Consider the following 15,961-nt stretch of genomic DNA (forward strand, 5'->3'; position numbering starts at 1 on the left):
TACCCAGTCATGGAATTATAACCAATTTATAGAATTAAACCCAATACCCAGTCATAGAATTATAACCAATTAATGGAACTGTGCCCAATAGCCGGTCATAGTATTATACCAAATTAATAGAATTAAACTCAGTATGCAATCACAGAATTATAACCAATTAATGGAACCGTACCCAATACCCAGTCATAGGATGATACCAAATTAATAGAATTAAACCCAATACCCAGTCATAGGATGATACCAAATTAACAGAATTAAACCCAATCCCCAGTCCTGCGATTCTTTGTTGAACACCAGTAAACTCTCAGTTGTGTTCTGGGCGGATTTCTAGTTTGGGGGCTCAGATCCCTTCCCAACTCTCCCCAGCTTCCTGACGTACTACCCCGCTCGGCGGATCACGGCGGAGGACGGGCTGAAGCACGAGTACTTCCGGGAGACCCCCCTGCCCATCGACCCCTCCATGTTCCCCACCTGGCCGGCCAAGAGCGAGCAGCAGCGCGTCAAGAGGGGCACGAGCCCCCGGCCCCCCGAGGGAGGGCTGGGCTACAGCCAGCTGGTGAGCCCATGGAGCTGGGGCAGCTCCAGAGCCTGAGCTGGAAGTGCCTCGTTAGGAGGGAGCCTGGGACTCGCCTTTTGAAAGTTCAGCTTTTCCCCCCCGTGCCTTCCCAAAGGGCAAATCCATCACTGCTGTGTCCAGGACACAACCAGGCCTGGTTTTGTCCCGGTGCAGAACACTCTCTTTTTAAAAGTGTACCTTGTTTTACACTTCCAGCTAAGGCTTCAAAATTTGTTTGGGAAGTAAGTCTGCAGCCTGGTGAGTTATACAGGTCTTGGGGGTAGAAATATCCCTGGTGAGTTATACAGGTCTTGGGGGGTCGAAATATCCCTGGTGAGTTATACAGGTCTCGGGGGGAGAAATATCCCCAATTTATTCCAATATTTGGGGAATTCAGAAAAGGCCAAGCTCGTGTTCTGTCTGTCCTTTGGGGTATCCATGGGACTGTGCTGCCCATGTAAGTCTGGCATGTTCAGAGTCTCAGGTGCCTTAATTCCAGTTCCCCGTCTCAGCAAAGTTGTACAATTCTGTGCCCAATTTAACAGTTTAAGGAAGCTGAAAAGGTTATTTAGCCTTGATTTTTCGGGGTATAAAAATTGTCATGGTGCAAACGCAGCGTGAGTTTGATCAGATGCTCACTAAGTGCAGTTTACACTTATTTATACAGTGTGTTCCCAATTTTTTTATCTTTTCCATGCAGTCAAAAGCAGGTGCAAGAACCAGGAACACTCGAGCTGCCTTTAGCAAAGCCAGCTTTTGAACTAGCAATGTTTAAAGATTACAAATAACCCTGCCCAGAACCTGAGCTGTGATGCCACGACAGCAAACATTTGTTTCTCTTTTAGAGATGCTTTACTTTTTGTTGGTTTTGTTGAGATTTTTGTGCTGGAGAGGTAAAACCAGCCACTGGTCAGTGACCTGTGCTTGCTTTTCCCAGGGTGATGATGATCTGAAAGACACAGGATTTCATCTGACCACCACCAACCAGGGAGCATCTGCTGCAGGACCTGGCTTCAGCCTCAAGTTTTAAACTCAACGTGAAAGAGGGAGGGGGAAAAAAACCCCCACAGAGAAAAAGAAGCACCGTTCATGTGAGTGGATTTGAGTGCCCCAGTTCTGTTCTTCGTGTCAGGGGGACGAGATGTGTTTGGTTTTTTTCCCTGTGAAAAACTCAAACCTTATCACGGATTCCAAGGCTCTGTTTTCTAAATCCACGTGGAGTATAACTGCTGCATTCCATTAGAGGACTGGAGTTACCTGAAAACCCCAGGATCATCACAAACTGTGACAAAGGACAACTTGAACTACAGTCCTGGAACAGTTTCTGGTTTCTTTTTAGGGGTTTTTTGTTTGTTTGTTTGTTTTGTTGGGTTTGTTTTGGTTTGTTGTGTTTTTTTTTCTCCTTGTAAATTTGTAGAATTAAAATACATTTTCAATTGTTTAACAGTGTGAAGGATTTCATTGCTTCACCTGCAGCAAAGTTGGATGTTGGTGACAGTAAATAGAGTTTATTTTTTATTTTAAGGGAATTGCTTGTGTCTGAATATATTTGGGGCAGAAAAAAAGTGCCAGTTATGAGGTTTCTTTCCTGTTACCTTTGAGAGAAGAAGCCTGGGGTGCACTGCTGAGCTGAAAACTGTTTGCTTTGTTCTGTCCATGGATTTCCAGTGGTGCAAAAGAAGTTCCTCTGTTGTTTTATAAATCAAAAAAGATGCAATATGGAGACTTGAAACTTTATTTTCTGCAGAAGTTCTTTTAATATGCCCTTTTTCCATCAAAAGAAGAGCTTGTGTAGTGATTGTGTAATGCCACATCTCAGGAAAGACCAGAGGAGGAATTCTGTTGGAATATCACATCCCTTGCAGTTCTTGATTTATAATGGGCTCACTCTGTTCTGGGAACAAGGGAGGTTTGGAAAACACCAAATTTTCAAGCAGTCAGAACTGGGCACCAGGCCAGGAACAGGATTAACAGAAATCATAAACATTCTATCCCTCTCAGTACATTTTGAAGAGTTTTTCTGAGGGTAAAGGCCTTGGAGCTGGAAGGGGGAGGTGCTGAAGTTGGGGTGAGGTTTGGAAGCAACTGAGTTGTTTTCCCTGTGCAGGAATGTTTCTGTTTCTGAAGGAGAAACAGCTCTGTCACCAGTCTGTCACTGAAACATTCCCAATTCCAGAAGATTCCTTGGAGAGGGAGCTCAGTAACCCCTTGAAAAGCAGGAGTCCACTGAAGCAGAGCCTGTGTGAACTCAAGGATTAAACCATGAGTGACTGCAGAGTTTGTATCTGACATGGAATTATTCCCTTCCCAGCTTCCCTGCACTGCTGCCCCAGCTTTGCCAACCACTCCTCGTGCTCTCTTCCAGCTGGATGTGGCACATTTCCCTCATCCTGGGGGAGGACAGGGATGGAAATCACCTTGTCTGCTCATGGCTCGGACACCTGAGGGACAAGTTCTGAGCACTCAGGGCCTGTTGGGATAAAAGTAATAAATACAAACCCTGGGAAGGGTATCTGGGGGGAAAAGATGTTCTGGGGATACTTGACCTACCCATGGTGGACTGTGGAGTTGAGACAGGGCTGCTGTGCCCCACACCCTCCTCCTGAGCAGGAGAAAAAGTGATCCTGGGGCTTAGACTTGTGTAGAACTTCTTGTGTTGCAGAGCACCAGGGTCTAAAACAAGGGCAGAAACACTTCCAGAGTATTAAACTGCTCCTTTTTCCTTCCCCAGTCTGCCTCCAGTGCAGCCCAGCTGAGCCATCCCGGTGGCTGATGGAGTTCTGCTCCTGTTTTCCAGCAGTTCCCAGGGATCCACACAGTTCAACTGCACCATCTGATACTTTTCTTTAAAAAAAAAAAAAAATTTTTTTTTTTTTTAATTCTATGTACAGCACATACTTGATAAATTCTTTGTCATTAAAACTAATTTGGAAGAGTTTTTACATTCCAGTCTCAGAGTCTCTGTTGCCCAGGGTGAGGAAGCAGCTGATGGAGAAGTTCAGTTGCACTACTGGAAATTAAATATAAAAAAAATGCCAAAGAAACAATTTGAAACAGAACTAGCAGGAACTGAAGGAGCTCATTCCAGGGCCTTGTCATCAGTGCTTCAGTCTGATTCTCCAGGAATAAGTAGTCAGGATCCTTTCTTTTTTCTTCACTATACAAGTGTAAGTTCCTTCATTAATTGCATTTGCAATGATGCTCATGTGATCTTCATTTAAGGATAAATAACCTGGATATGAGTATTCCAGAAGCTCCTTATCTTTATACCAGCTGTCATAAGAAAAACAACAGAAATTAAAACTACAAATGTCTAGCACAGTTCAATGTGTGTGTTAGTTGTTCTTTCTCCCAATAAATTTTTAAGTGCAGAGCAGAGATGGGACTTTAGGAAAACAGTTGAGTTTTACTCTGTATTTCAGGTGTAACAGGGCACAATCCTGAGTAATTGTGGAGCTTGAATCTCACTAAAAGTTAATGGGAAAAGTTAATGGGAATTTGGGTCCTCAGTCTAAACCAACTCATGGGCCAATCTCTCAGCTTTAAATAACATGCTTTTGTTTTAGTAACAGCTCAATAACAATGAACTAAAACAATTTAAGATTGTTTTTTCTGGTTTTTTCAGAATATGGGTCAGGGAATTTGGCTTGATTGTAGGAATTAGCTTTGTGCTCTGTATGAGAATTGGATTTTACCCTTTTTTTGACCTCCTGGTGGTTTCTGAGGGCTCTGCTTTCAGGCCAAAGAAAAGCTCTGCAACGTCCTGATCAACCCCTCTTCCTACCCTGGAAGGAGCCAGTGACACCCTCCAGATTATAAACAACTCCATTCCCAGTCACCCAGGTTTGCCATCCTCCCTCATCCTTTCCGTGTGCGAGCTGCAGAGGCTCCCAAGGACTGGGAGGAGGGATGGAGCACTTACTAGACTTTGCCTTTTTTATGGATGATCTTCTGCCCGCAGCGGAAGGTGACGTTCCTGCCCTCAGAAACCGTCTTGGTCTTGGTCCTTGGCGGGGGCAGAGTCGGGGGCACTGTTGGAAATGGGAATTCTGTCCCCCCAGAGAGGAGAGAGGGAAGTGGCAGCAGTTAGTGAGCAGCTCTCATCAGCAAGTTTGGTCCTTCCAAAACACTTGCACAGAATTAGGTTGTCATTTAAGGAGCCTTGAAAGTATGAATTTGAAAACGAGCGATTCTTGGATGGACACGTAACATGATTCACATGCAAAGATAAAAACTTACTTTGTGGTGTGTAAACTGAGATGGATAAAAATCAACTAGTCCACAGCTATGGAAGAGGATATGAACAGTCCCCAAAGTGTTATACAAACTCATAAATGAGTTTGTAATTGATTGCATCTCTGCATTAATCTGGCCTAAAAAACCCCAGTGCTGTGCTGGAGAAAGAGGTACCAGTTCCATGGTACATCTTAAGGCCAGTTATTTGTCTGAAGTTAATTCCACAGCTGCAGCAACTTGGCCTGATCCTGCATTAGTCCCTTATCTGGATCAGTGAAACTGAGAGGCTGGATCAGGATTAACATCCTTTATTTCCTTTTCTGGGAACAGCTCAAGCCCAGCTGTGCTTGAGATACCCCTTGTGTTTCTGTCCCCTCCCTGCCTCAGGAACTGCCCTGCAGCCCTTCCCTCTCCCTGCCTGTGGTATTTGTTCCCTGTCACTAGTTCAGTTAAACTAGAGAGGAACAGGACAGTTTAATGTTCCATAAGAGCTGCCCCCTAATTCCTGGCCTTCACCTTAAATACCTGAGACCCCATCTCTGTCGTGCTGCTTAGAGCTGCATCACTTGCACCCACTGATCTCTAGCATGAAATTAAAATCCTGCCTCTCCCTAAATAACTCTTACCTCCTCCCTCTGCGCAAAACCCCTCCCCAAATCCCAGAAGAAACCTTGGATACCGTAGCAGAAGTCACAGGTGGATGGGCAGTGCTTCTTCATCAGCTTCCTGCGCTTCTCACAGAAGCCTTTTTTTGCCCATGCTGGGCACATAAATAATCTGTCTTTACAGCCTGAAACAGGAGGAGAAACGGGCATTAGAGGGGCTGGGGGAGGGAGTTCCTTCTGAGAAACAAAACAACATTTCACTTAATCAGATCCCTGAGTGTAAATGGGGGAGCTGGGACAGGGAAGAATCTAAAGGAGAAGCACAAACAGAGCTGGGATCTGACACCACGAGAGCTCCACAGGATCCAGAGCCCTGGTTCCTCACCATAAAGCCTGTGGATTCCCCACACTTCATCCTGGGAGATGGTCTTTTTCCCAGTCAGGGTGGCATTGATGTGCATGAGGGCGTTGGGGTTCAGGGAGTGCATCAGGCCCAAGGCGTGGCCTATTTCATGAGCTGCTACATGGACCAGGTCTGTCAGCCAAACACCTGGAAGGAAGGGAAAACCAGCTGGAATTGTGTGGTAAAGTGTGTTTGCTAATCTTAAAACCAGAGGAAATAGTTTAGCACTAGCACGGTCCTGTCAAAGGTTGCCCCAGTTTCATCTTCTTTGTTGGGTCCAAATAAAGCCAATTAATTCCACATGGTCCTAATTTCCAACAGCAGGACACAGAGCAGTGCCAGACCCCAAAGGAGCAATGTTTGAAGGCCTGTCCCTGTGCAACACTCACTCTTGTCAGGTTCCCACAGCCCTGGGCTGGAACTGGAACTGGGGTTTTTAGCAGGAACATTCCAGTCTGAAAGGGCCTCCACTGAGCTCTGCATCCCCCTCAGCCCACAGGACAAACTCAAGCCTCTTGGCAGCATCCTGAACCCTGCATCCAGCAGGGGTGGATTTTAACTGAAGGCTATGACTGAACTATGGGATAATTCCATGGAATAATTCAGCCAGAAATGGCCCTGCCACCCCACAGGGTCCCTTGGCCCAGCTGAGTCACGGGGCAGAAGAGCAGCTTCCAAACCCCCACAAAACCACAGCTGGCTCTGTTGCCTCTTTCCCACGTCAGGTAAATCCCAGACTGAAAGCTAAATCCCAGGCACTCCCTGTTACCTTTCTTCCAGCTGAACCTGGTGTTCCCCAGGATCCAGTACTCGTGGTCATCGAAGTGGATTTCTCCGTGGGGTGGGAAGAAGGCGTGGGCCAGTTCCCCCGTGGTGCCATCGAAGCAGTGGTGGGTGAGGGACTCCAGACAGTCCGTGTGGTTGATGGAGTAGAAGCCTGTGGAAAAAAAAACCCAGCAGATTGAGTGGATCTGGCAGGGTCAGTGAACTCCTGAGTCACTAAAAAGGTCTCTGATGGGATCTCACGTGTTTTCCGACCTCCGGAGCCACAAAAGCAAAGACAAATGCAAAGTAACTGATGGCCACGTGCTGCCTCTGGATTTAGAGCTGTTCCCAATGGACACAAATAAGTTTACTTCCCAGCAGGGAATGCTGAGCTTGTCTTGCAACATCACGTGGAAATTATTTTTTTTAAGAGAGAAGCTGAACTGATAACCCCGGGATGGAACTGTTCTATTTTAAATGTCAATAAGCAGGGGCAGAGTTACAGTGAGACCTGCTCCCCATCTCTTTGTCAGCACCACAGCAGGGTCACAGTGCCTCCTGCATCCCCTGGAACTGGGGACCTGGAGCTCACAGGGAGCAGGACAGACCCCTGGAAGCACATCATGTGCTCTGAGCAGGGTCCTGCAGCACCAGAGCGAGTTGCGAAACGATGGGGAGTCTGCTGGTTGTCTCAGTCCTGCTGCCACATGCACAGGAAATCAGGATTTCACACAGACCATAAATCCCAGGAAGGATTTACATCTGAGGTTGAGGCTGAGCAGAAAAAGCTTCAGCGCTGATGTTTTTCCAGGCCCCAGGAACTCCAGAACAACTGCAGAGCAAGAGAGGGGCAGGAGGGAGGGGAGGGAGCCAAGACAGTGCTCCAGTGGGATCAACAAAAGGGAGACCAAACCCAGGAACAACTGGAATCCATCTCCTGCTCTGGCTCTGTGTGACCCTGGGCATGGCACTTCACCTTCCAACATTCAGATTCCCAATCTGCAGGACAAGAATCTACAGATTCTTATTCTTCTGCGAAATTCCCCATTTGTGGAATAGGAATCTCTGGATTTCCCCATTTCTGGAATACAAATCTGGGGATTTCTGCATTTCTGGGACAGGAATCTGTGGATTTCCCCATCTGTCCCAGTGGCAGAGTGTTAATTCTTAGCAAATCCCTAAAGCTTCCTGACCGCAAGGTTCACAGAAAGCGTTAATCATGATGATGATGATGATATTTCCTAAATATTAGCAAGGAATTTTAATAAAAATCAATAAAAATTAACAAGCAATAAAAGCTAAAATAATAAGTATTAAAAGCTAAAAGTAGTTTCTCTGAAAATGGTAAGCAATAAAAGCTAAAAGCAGTTTCTCTGCCTGACTAAAGGCAAAGGATGCCCCAACTCTCCTCCAAGAGGCCGAGCCCGCCCGGCACAGGAGGAACATCTCCTGCCTCCCACCCCCTGCTTTACACACTGGAAGTCAATCCCTGGATCCCTTGGGGACTCACCGATTTTGAGGTCGCTGGGGAGGTGCCGGGGGACCTCCCTGAAGCTGAAGGGGGACACCTCGCTCCACATGCGGAACGCGGCCGCCAGCCCCCGGCGCGTGTCCCGGGCGCTCAGCAGGTTCCTCGGGAAGGACAGGATTCTGCAGGGACACATGACAGCTTCAGGAAAAACACCCTCCCCTCCTCAAACACCAGCTGGAGGCCACTGTCAGACAGACAAGGATTTCTGTTCACTCCAACAGGTTCAAATCGGGTGTTGTCTGAACTGGATGTTACCCACGTTTAATGAACCCCCATGGGGATGAATAAAGAGCTGGTGTTCTCTACAACCATGTGCTCTGCACTACAGCTTTTGGTCCTCCTCTCAAGCACAGCACTTAAGACAAGGTTCTCTCAGATAACCATTTTTATCCTGATGTCTCCCAGTCTGCCGTGCAGGGCTGCTGGAAGAGGAAACGACTGCGTTCCAGCAGCAGGGAACTCCTGCTCCTGACACTTGGGCTACCATGGATGTGAACAATGGTGTAAAATACTCCCAGGTAGAACTTCTGAAAGAGAGCCCCAAAGAATATCAGACTTGTATTCCTATCAAGTTATTTCCTTTGGAAAAAAGCTCTAAATCACATGGGAGAGAGACCCAAGAGAGGTTTTTGGTTAGGCTACGGGGTGAGCTGGGGGAAAACTCCTGGTGCAGGCCCTGTTTGTACCATGGGAATGCACAGATGGCTCCTGGAAACTTACCTTGGCCCACGGGAAGATCTGCATTCAGGGAATTGCCTCAATGGGGAAAAGTTGGGTATATTCTCTATCCCCTCTGGTTGTTTTTTAGCTATGCTGATTATGTTCTCCCTTCGTCCCAGCACATCCTAAAGGGAGCAGAAGGTTTCATATCAAGCCAGGCTATTAATGAGGGGAAACCTGGACAATTAAGGTTCTGGTGAGGCTGAGCCTGTTTGGGATGCTCCTGTAAAGGAGCACAGCATTCCCTCACCCCAGGATTGTCAAGGGCTTTTTACTGTTTATTAATAATCCAAGAGCTGAAATCCTTTCCCAAAGACAACAGGGAGAGAGATTCCTAAAAGCACCAAGAGCTCTGTCCTCCTGAAATCAGAGAGATCTCGAAATCCCAAGAGGGATTTCCCTCAGGGATGGTTTAGGTTCAAACAGAACTGTCAAAAACATCAGCATGACAGAGTTAGTCCTCCAGTCACGACCATCTGAGGGAGGTCCCTGCTCAGGAAGCCTGAATCTGCCCTGAACGGTTTCACTGAAGTGAGAGGTGCAGCATTTGTAGGATTATTCCTATTTTAGAGTGGCTTTAGCAGCTCTCCCTCCACAGGGCTGAGCAATAACCACATGGGCAATACCCAAACCCATGGCAGGAAGAACTCAGGCCCCAGGATCCCTCTTACTTGTAGGTCAGGTTGAAGTGGTCCCATCTCAAGTGCCCCGGGGTGATCGTGTAGCGTTTTCTCCGCGCTGCAGGACGAGGGAAAGCTGGGCTTTGCAAAGCTGAGGAACCCTCTCTGTGCAGGCCAGGGGATGTGGCATCTTCCTTAAAGACAAAGCAGCAGGTTGGAAGGGGTGGGAGACACCCCAGGCCTGAACAGTGTGCAATAAAAATGACCAGTACAGGACATCTGCAGGCTGGGGAGCACAACTGGAGTTGCCTTGGGGGTGTCCAGGAGACAAGATGGTCCTGTCTGGCTGCACCATCCCACCCCAGGGCACTGCAGCCACCCTCCTCTTGGATTGTGGTACAGATGGAGCAGAAATGAAGCTTCAGGAGGCTTCTGGCCACGGCAAGTGCTGCAGCTCTGCCTGGAAAGTTTTCATTTCCTTTTCGCTTTCCTGTTGCTCTCCAGCCTCGCCACAGAAGAAATGTAAAGCTGGAAAAATGACTAAAACAGGCAGCTCTTTGTGCAGAGAGCTCTTTATAAGAGCTGTGCTGTGGATCTGAAATGCCTTCAAAGTAAACAGCAGCCCTGGAAACCCTGGAGAGGATTTAAACCATCGAACAGTAAAAGACATCAAATTTAGTGACACGTCTGACTCCAATTAGAAAAGCCTTTTCATCCTGAGCAGTGGAGGTAAAAGAATGGGACCCAACATGGTTTTCTGGATGGCTTCCTGCTCTGTCTCCTCTTTCCAGGACTAAGACACTGAATATCTGTGAGCCGTCTTTGCTCCAGAGGCACCAGGACACTTGCCAAGTGACAGGTATGGCAGCTGTGGTACAAAAGCTGCACCAGCTCGAGTCTGTTCAGCCTGACAGCACATTCCACAGGAAACAAGAGCTGTCCTCATTTTCCTCATGGAAGAACCGAGGCTCTGAGAGCCAAAGCAGCACGTCCCTGGTGTCACAGTGAGGCAGTGGCAGGGGAGGACAAGAGCCCTGAAGCGACGGCTGCCAGATGTGCCCGGAGCACCAGCACTTACCATCCTGAGGGATTCCATCCCAACAGCAAACCAGCCTCTTTTCTCACGTCTCACTGCCACTCTTCCTTCCACCCTGATCTAACCTCAGCCTCTTTCTTTCCCAGAAGGACAGTTTTCAGCCTTTCCTCCAGCTCAGCCCTGGCTCTGACTCACCATCGGAGCCCAGCACAGTCTTTGCCCACAAGGAACTCGAGGGACATCCCTGAGAGACAGAGGTGGAACCAGCACTGCCCCTCGAGCTGAAAGGCTTTGGCAGGGGGTTGGATCACAGCTTTGGGTCACTCAGCTCAAGGCCCTGCCCCTTCCTCCCCAGGCACAGGTGATGTGGGTGCAGTGGCTGTTGTCCCTCTCCCTTCACCTCCAGTGGCTTCTACTCTGAGAATGCCACTTTCCCTCCTTATGAAAGGAAAATTTTGCATCCTTTTGAGCAGCACAGACAAGGTGGAGGATCTGTTGGAGCTGCAAGAGAAGCCTGGAGAAGATTAGCTCATAATTACAGGATAATAAGTTATCTTCCCCTTTTATTTTTTTGCAGTTCTTTCAAGCAGTGGAGAATTATGCAAATCCTTTCTGTCTTTGTTGTTTCCTCTGCAATCCCGTGCCAGTATTGGGGTTGATTACATTATTAATGTAATCTGGCATCAGTCAGGAAGAGCCCAGGATTACTGGGAATTCTGTCAGTCTCTGGACTCCAGCTCAGGAGATTTGTTAACTCACACTGGGGTGAGCAGCTCTCTGTCCCTGTGCTGGATGCTCCTGCTCCTGAGCAAAGCCAGAACACTGAATTTGCTCTCTCCTGCAGCCCCAAGGGAGAAAAACGATTGTCTTTTCTACAGCCATTGAGCTCAAAACCCTCAGGCCATTCATTAGTGCTGAACAGGCAAAGGGAAACAATTAAAATAATGTGTCACTAGTGAACTTATCCTCAAAATCCACATCAAACTGAGGGTGACCCAGGCCCAGCATCAACCCCTGAGACATGAATGTGACCCACTGGACCAAGAGAGGTGCAGAGGCTGAGTTCTCAAACCTTCTGCCCAGTCTCTGTTCTCCTTTAGGCTCAGTTCTACCCACCACTGGTGCAACAAAATGCTTTTAATTAAGAAAAGCCTTGCAGAATGAATTGGGGGAGGGTGGGGAACCACCCAAAGCACAGTTCAGATGTGGGGTTCTGACAGAAATGGAGTGACCTCGTTAAAAATTCACAGTATAACTTCCATCAAAGGATCTGTCTGGATGCCAGAGATCCAAGACTTTGGGAATACACAGAACTGAAGAGGTCAGACACTCCCAGGAAGAAACTCATTCAGCTGTGGGTTAAGGTCTCAAAAACTCCAAAATGCTTGGGAGGTACTGGAAGGGCAGGTGTTCAGTTCTCCCTCTCAACAACACACATAGTTGTTGTTGAAATTATATATGTAATCTCAAATATATATATGACACATATATAAAAATATAAAGGCAGATACTGACCAACATCCCTGCTCTCCATTATTCCCCCTTGCAGTCAGACCTCCAGTAAGTTACTTCACTGAGCTGTAACGACTGTAATTAATTCCCTTCTCCCTCCTGGCCACGCAGTTCCCCTCTCAAACCACACAATAACATAACTCTGAATCAGGACCAATTAATAACAGCCCCGAGCATGTGATGCAAATAAGGGGGGCCAGTGCCAAGAGCTTCATAAACACAAAAAAAACCCCAGGAGAAGATGCACTTAAAGATTTTTTTTTTTTTAAATATAAATTTAAAAGCCAAATTTAAGCTAAAAGCAAAAATAAAGATCAGCTCCTGAAAGTCCCAGAGCCTTGCCAGAGTTCCCCCTGGATTCAGATTGTCCCAACATGTCTTGATAATGGATGGACCTTGAATGAGAGTAAATATCAGCCAAGAGTTCTGTAGGACCCAGTTTAGGTCCCACACAAGCCCTGAGTTCCTAGGAAAGCTCAGCTGCTCCAGAAATCCCAGGACATGCAATGCCACATCATCCCAGGCTGGGAGAGCAGAGGATTCACAGGAACAGCCAAAGCTCTGGGGGAAAACAACCCAAATTTTTTGTGCCTCCACTGTTTGGTTGCCCCAGACTGCAAACACCTCTGACAACCTGACTCCACTGGGATGCACCATCACCTTTAGGGATCCTTTGCCAAAAGGGACTCAACCAGCCCTAAACACACCTTGTTGCCCTACAAGATATTTCTCTATTTAGATCAGATATCTCTCTCTATTCAGATTTCTCCCTGAATGCATCCACCTTCCAAACAGAATATACAGGTATTTGATACCCCACACCCCTTCCAGGCATTTGAGAATCAGATCCCTTCTCCTACCTGACTTTCCTGAACTGCAGCTCCAGCTGGATATTCCACAACCGCCAGCAGAGCCACCACAGGGAACAGGCACAAAAATCCCACCACGGTTCTCCAGCCACTGCTCTTTTTTTTGTCCAGTGAGGGGAAGCCTTTCCTCCTGTCTGCACAAAGTTCTTCTGCTTGATCCATGTCTCTCTTTAATAGTTTTTGGAGGGAGCTGGGACAGGCACTAAGACATCCCCTGCACTGAGCTCATCTTGTGCTCACATTTGGAGCATCTGTGAGGAGCCCGTTACAGCTCCTGCCAAAGCTGTGCAGAACCACCAGAGCTTCAAAAAAAGCTCTCAAAAAATTAAAAAAAAAAAAAAAAAAAAAAAAAAAAAAAAAAAAAACTAGACTTTACATTAAGCCTCTTCCCAATGTGCCAGAGATTCTCTCAGGCTCTGCCAAGTGGGATCATGTTACTGCAGCTGAAAGTTGGGCTGGCGGAGGAACAGCAGCAAAGTGAAACAAGCTGGGGTGGACATGAACTCCTTTCTTTAACTGTGTAATCAACAGGGGACAAATCTGCAGTTGTCAGCTTTATGTAATGAAAGAATTGGGGGAGGGGGCAGCACAGGGAATCCAGCAGCCAGCATCATGCCCTTGGAATGTTTCATTAGGGATGCTGAACGCTGGAGAGCTGTCATTTGTCAAGGGCTTGTCTTCAGGAGGAGAGAGAAAAACGAGATGCAGCGAGAGCAGGCAGGGCTTTCTCTGCTTGGGAAACTGCTCGGGGAGTTTACAAACTCACAGAAAAGTAAACATCAGCTCCCTCTCCCATCGAATCTGGCAAAGGATCTGCAAGTTTCTGGTGTACTTGGGTTATCACACTGAGGCAGACAAGTATTTTCAGACCTGTACTGATTTTGGGGTCACACAGACTAACTTGGGTAAGTGGCTACTTTGTCTTGAGCTGGGAGGTTCTTGGAGGCATCTCCAGGCTCCAGACTTGAATCAGTTCAGGACTTTTTAAAAAAAGCTTACTCAGAAATTCTCAGGTTTTCAGAGACAGCTGCACTTTCCTGTGGGGTCACCCCCTGGTCCTGAGGGGGGGAGTGACCTCAGCTCCAGTTCTGCCCAGCCAGAGGAAAAGGAACTCTGCAAGCTCCCAGTTTCACAAGCAAATGCCAGGGAGGAGGGGAGGTAGGTCTGTTGCCAGCCCATATAAAACATTCCTTGGGGGTATCTGAGGCATTTGAAAGGTTTCAGAAAATTCTTGTAATCGTAATAAAGAACAATTGTTTCATTTGCATTTTTTCCCCCTAGTTCATGAGCTTGCAACATTTCATAATTTTCATGTATTTTCAGACTAAAGCTGGCCTGGAGCTTTTCAAACAACTCAGAATAAATAAGACCAATGAGTCTGTGTGTACAATTGCATGAAAATTTTCCCTTTCCATTCCCACCAAGCTCCTCTCCCCTGGAGAAAACCCATGTTTTCTGCAGAGAGAGGACAACGTGCAGCAGTTGTTCAGATACCAGAAGGACAGAATAAGGGGTAACATGGAAGGAAGCTATGGATAGAATTACAAAGGGAAGCTGGAACTGTGATGAAAAGCAGAAAGCCAGGGTACAGGGCTCTCTACCTCCCATGGAATTGGCTCACCTCAGCTGCTGCTGCAGCTTTCTAGGGATGGTTCCTCCTTCCCCAGTAGCACAGTTGGCAGAAGGAACGTGCCTGTGCATGAACCCTCTGAAAAAGCCCTTTGTTTGGAGCTCCAAAGAGAGATGCAAATGCAGCTCCGTTTGTGGTTTGAGCTGCAGATCAAAGCACCAAGTGAGAAAGTGGGAACAACAAACTCCTGAAGGATCAATGCCTCGAGTCCCCCTGAACAAGCTGCTTTCTGTAGGTGAGAACACACCTACAAAGACTGATTGAGAAGGGAGTCTTGAAGGAAAAACTGCCTTGGAATGAGGTTCAAAACCTTCAGCCAAGAGCTCTTCTCCAGTAAAACAGCACTGGCTTGAAAAGAAGAATATTGCTATCAAAGAGTGCTGGAAGAACACTGAGTTTCAGCCACAGAACTGCGCAAGAGCTTCAAGTGCCTCTGCCTTTCACCCAGCCAGGAAGAGTCAGCAGTGCTTGAAAATCAACTTATGCACTGCACATCCACCTCCTGCCACAGGCCCTGAGCACCTCAGAGCAGAGGATCTCACACCAGTCCTGACTGCATTTAACCTGCACCTTGCAGGGTGAGACCCATGGCACCGGGCAGGAGAAAGACTTGCCTGAGGTAGAGGGTGGAATCTTGAAGAAGAGCAACCTGAAATCTTCTAAGCACACAGTCAGGGCCTTGTTTCTGTGAAGAGGAGCACAGGAACCTGAGCTTTAAAGCACAGATTGGGAACTCACACAACCACAGCCCGAGGGAACCGGGAATTTCCTTTGTCCCAGTGTAAAGAAAGTTTTTGTAAAATACTTCCCAGCACAGAGCCTTGCAGAGCTACTGTACAGAGCTTTAGTAACAGTGCATTCTTAGGACCTCATTGTTTCTAAATACTTATTCATGTAGTTTCTAAAGGTTAGCACAGCCAAGAAAGCCCTTTTCCCAGGAGTTACTGGAATATTCTGGATGGGAAGGGACCATACTGCATGTGAGCCATTTATCTTGTGCCACATGCAGTGGCTGAATGGGAATCTCTACCTGCAGAGACGACTCACAACCTCTGTGACATTTAGGATCCTGCTTCCCTGTCAGGGTAGCAAGCAGGTTACACCTGGGTGGATCAGGAGTGAGAGCAAGGTCTCCTGGAAAGCCCTTAGTTCACTCCCCCCCCTGTGCTGGGAATGCTCTGTGCCCATTCACCCAGAAATCCAGTGCCTGTGCATCCAAGCCCACCAAGCCACTGGCTGCAGGATGCTCTAAAAACTCTCCAAGTTCAAGCCAAATATTTGCTGAGAAAGCACCTCAGCAGCAAGGCCAAGACAAAGCCCAGTTTTCAGGGCAGTGAGAGGTGGGCAGAGCTCTTGTGCTCCTGTGCTGAGGCATTCAGGGCTCACAGATGGAGCTCGTGGAGCCAAGGGAGACACATGAACCCACTGCTGTGCACAAACAACACTCCTGAGAAAGCCTCTGTGCACCTGGATCCACC

General features: G+C 47.4%; 2 protein-coding genes across 5 annotated transcripts in view; one reads left to right on the forward strand and one right to left on the reverse strand.

The window, feature by feature from the left end:
- Positions 1–2,279, forward strand: part of LOC113954097 (cyclin-dependent kinase 11B) — a 14,126-nt gene extending 11,847 nt beyond the window's left edge. For all 4 annotated transcript variants that reach the window (XM_027658026.1, XM_027658028.1, XM_027658027.1 and 1 more), the window contains exons 19-20: positions 367–556; positions 1,494–2,279. In XM_027658026.1, coding sequence (XP_027513827.1) covers positions 367–556; positions 1,494–1,586 — 283 coding nt within the window. In that variant the 3' untranslated portion in view covers positions 1,587–2,279. The remainder of the gene's footprint in view (positions 1–366; positions 557–1,493) is intronic.
- Positions 2,280–3,070: 791 nt separating this feature from the next.
- MMP23B (matrix metallopeptidase 23B) lies at positions 3,071–13,198 on the reverse strand. Its single transcript, XM_027658040.1, has 8 exons — positions 12,845–13,198; positions 9,488–9,630; positions 8,076–8,215; positions 6,570–6,737; positions 5,783–5,947; positions 5,472–5,582; positions 4,479–4,605; positions 3,071–3,829 (listed from the first exon to the last, which is right to left on the reverse strand). Exons 1-8 carry the CDS (start codon positions 13,013–13,015, stop codon positions 3,655–3,657), a joined length of 1,200 nt encoding a protein of 399 aa, XP_027513841.1. The 5' UTR covers positions 13,016–13,198; the 3' UTR covers positions 3,071–3,654.
- Positions 13,199–15,961: the final 2,763 nt, after the last annotated feature.

This window comes from Corapipo altera, unplaced genomic scaffold (assembly GCF_003945725.1).
Source record: "Corapipo altera isolate COAL_440 unplaced genomic scaffold, ASM394572v1 301, whole genome shotgun sequence".
NCBI lineage: Eukaryota > Metazoa > Chordata > Aves > Passeriformes > Pipridae > Corapipo > Corapipo altera.

Excerpts from the sequence above, each read along its gene's own strand:
- MMP23B (XM_027658040.1), bottom strand. The coding sequence starts at position 13,015 with ATGGATCAAGCAGAAGAACTTTGTGCAGACAGGAGGAAAGGCTTCCCC. Across the intron at positions 9,631-12,844 it reads CTGCAGTTCAGGAAAGTCAG|GAAGATGCCACATCCCCTGG; the intron begins GTAGGAGAAGGG and ends TTTGTCTTTAAG. Across the intron at positions 4,606-5,471 it reads CACCTGTGACTTCTGCTACG|AATTCCCATTTCCAACAGTG; the intron begins GTATCCAAGGTT and ends CTGGGGGGACAG.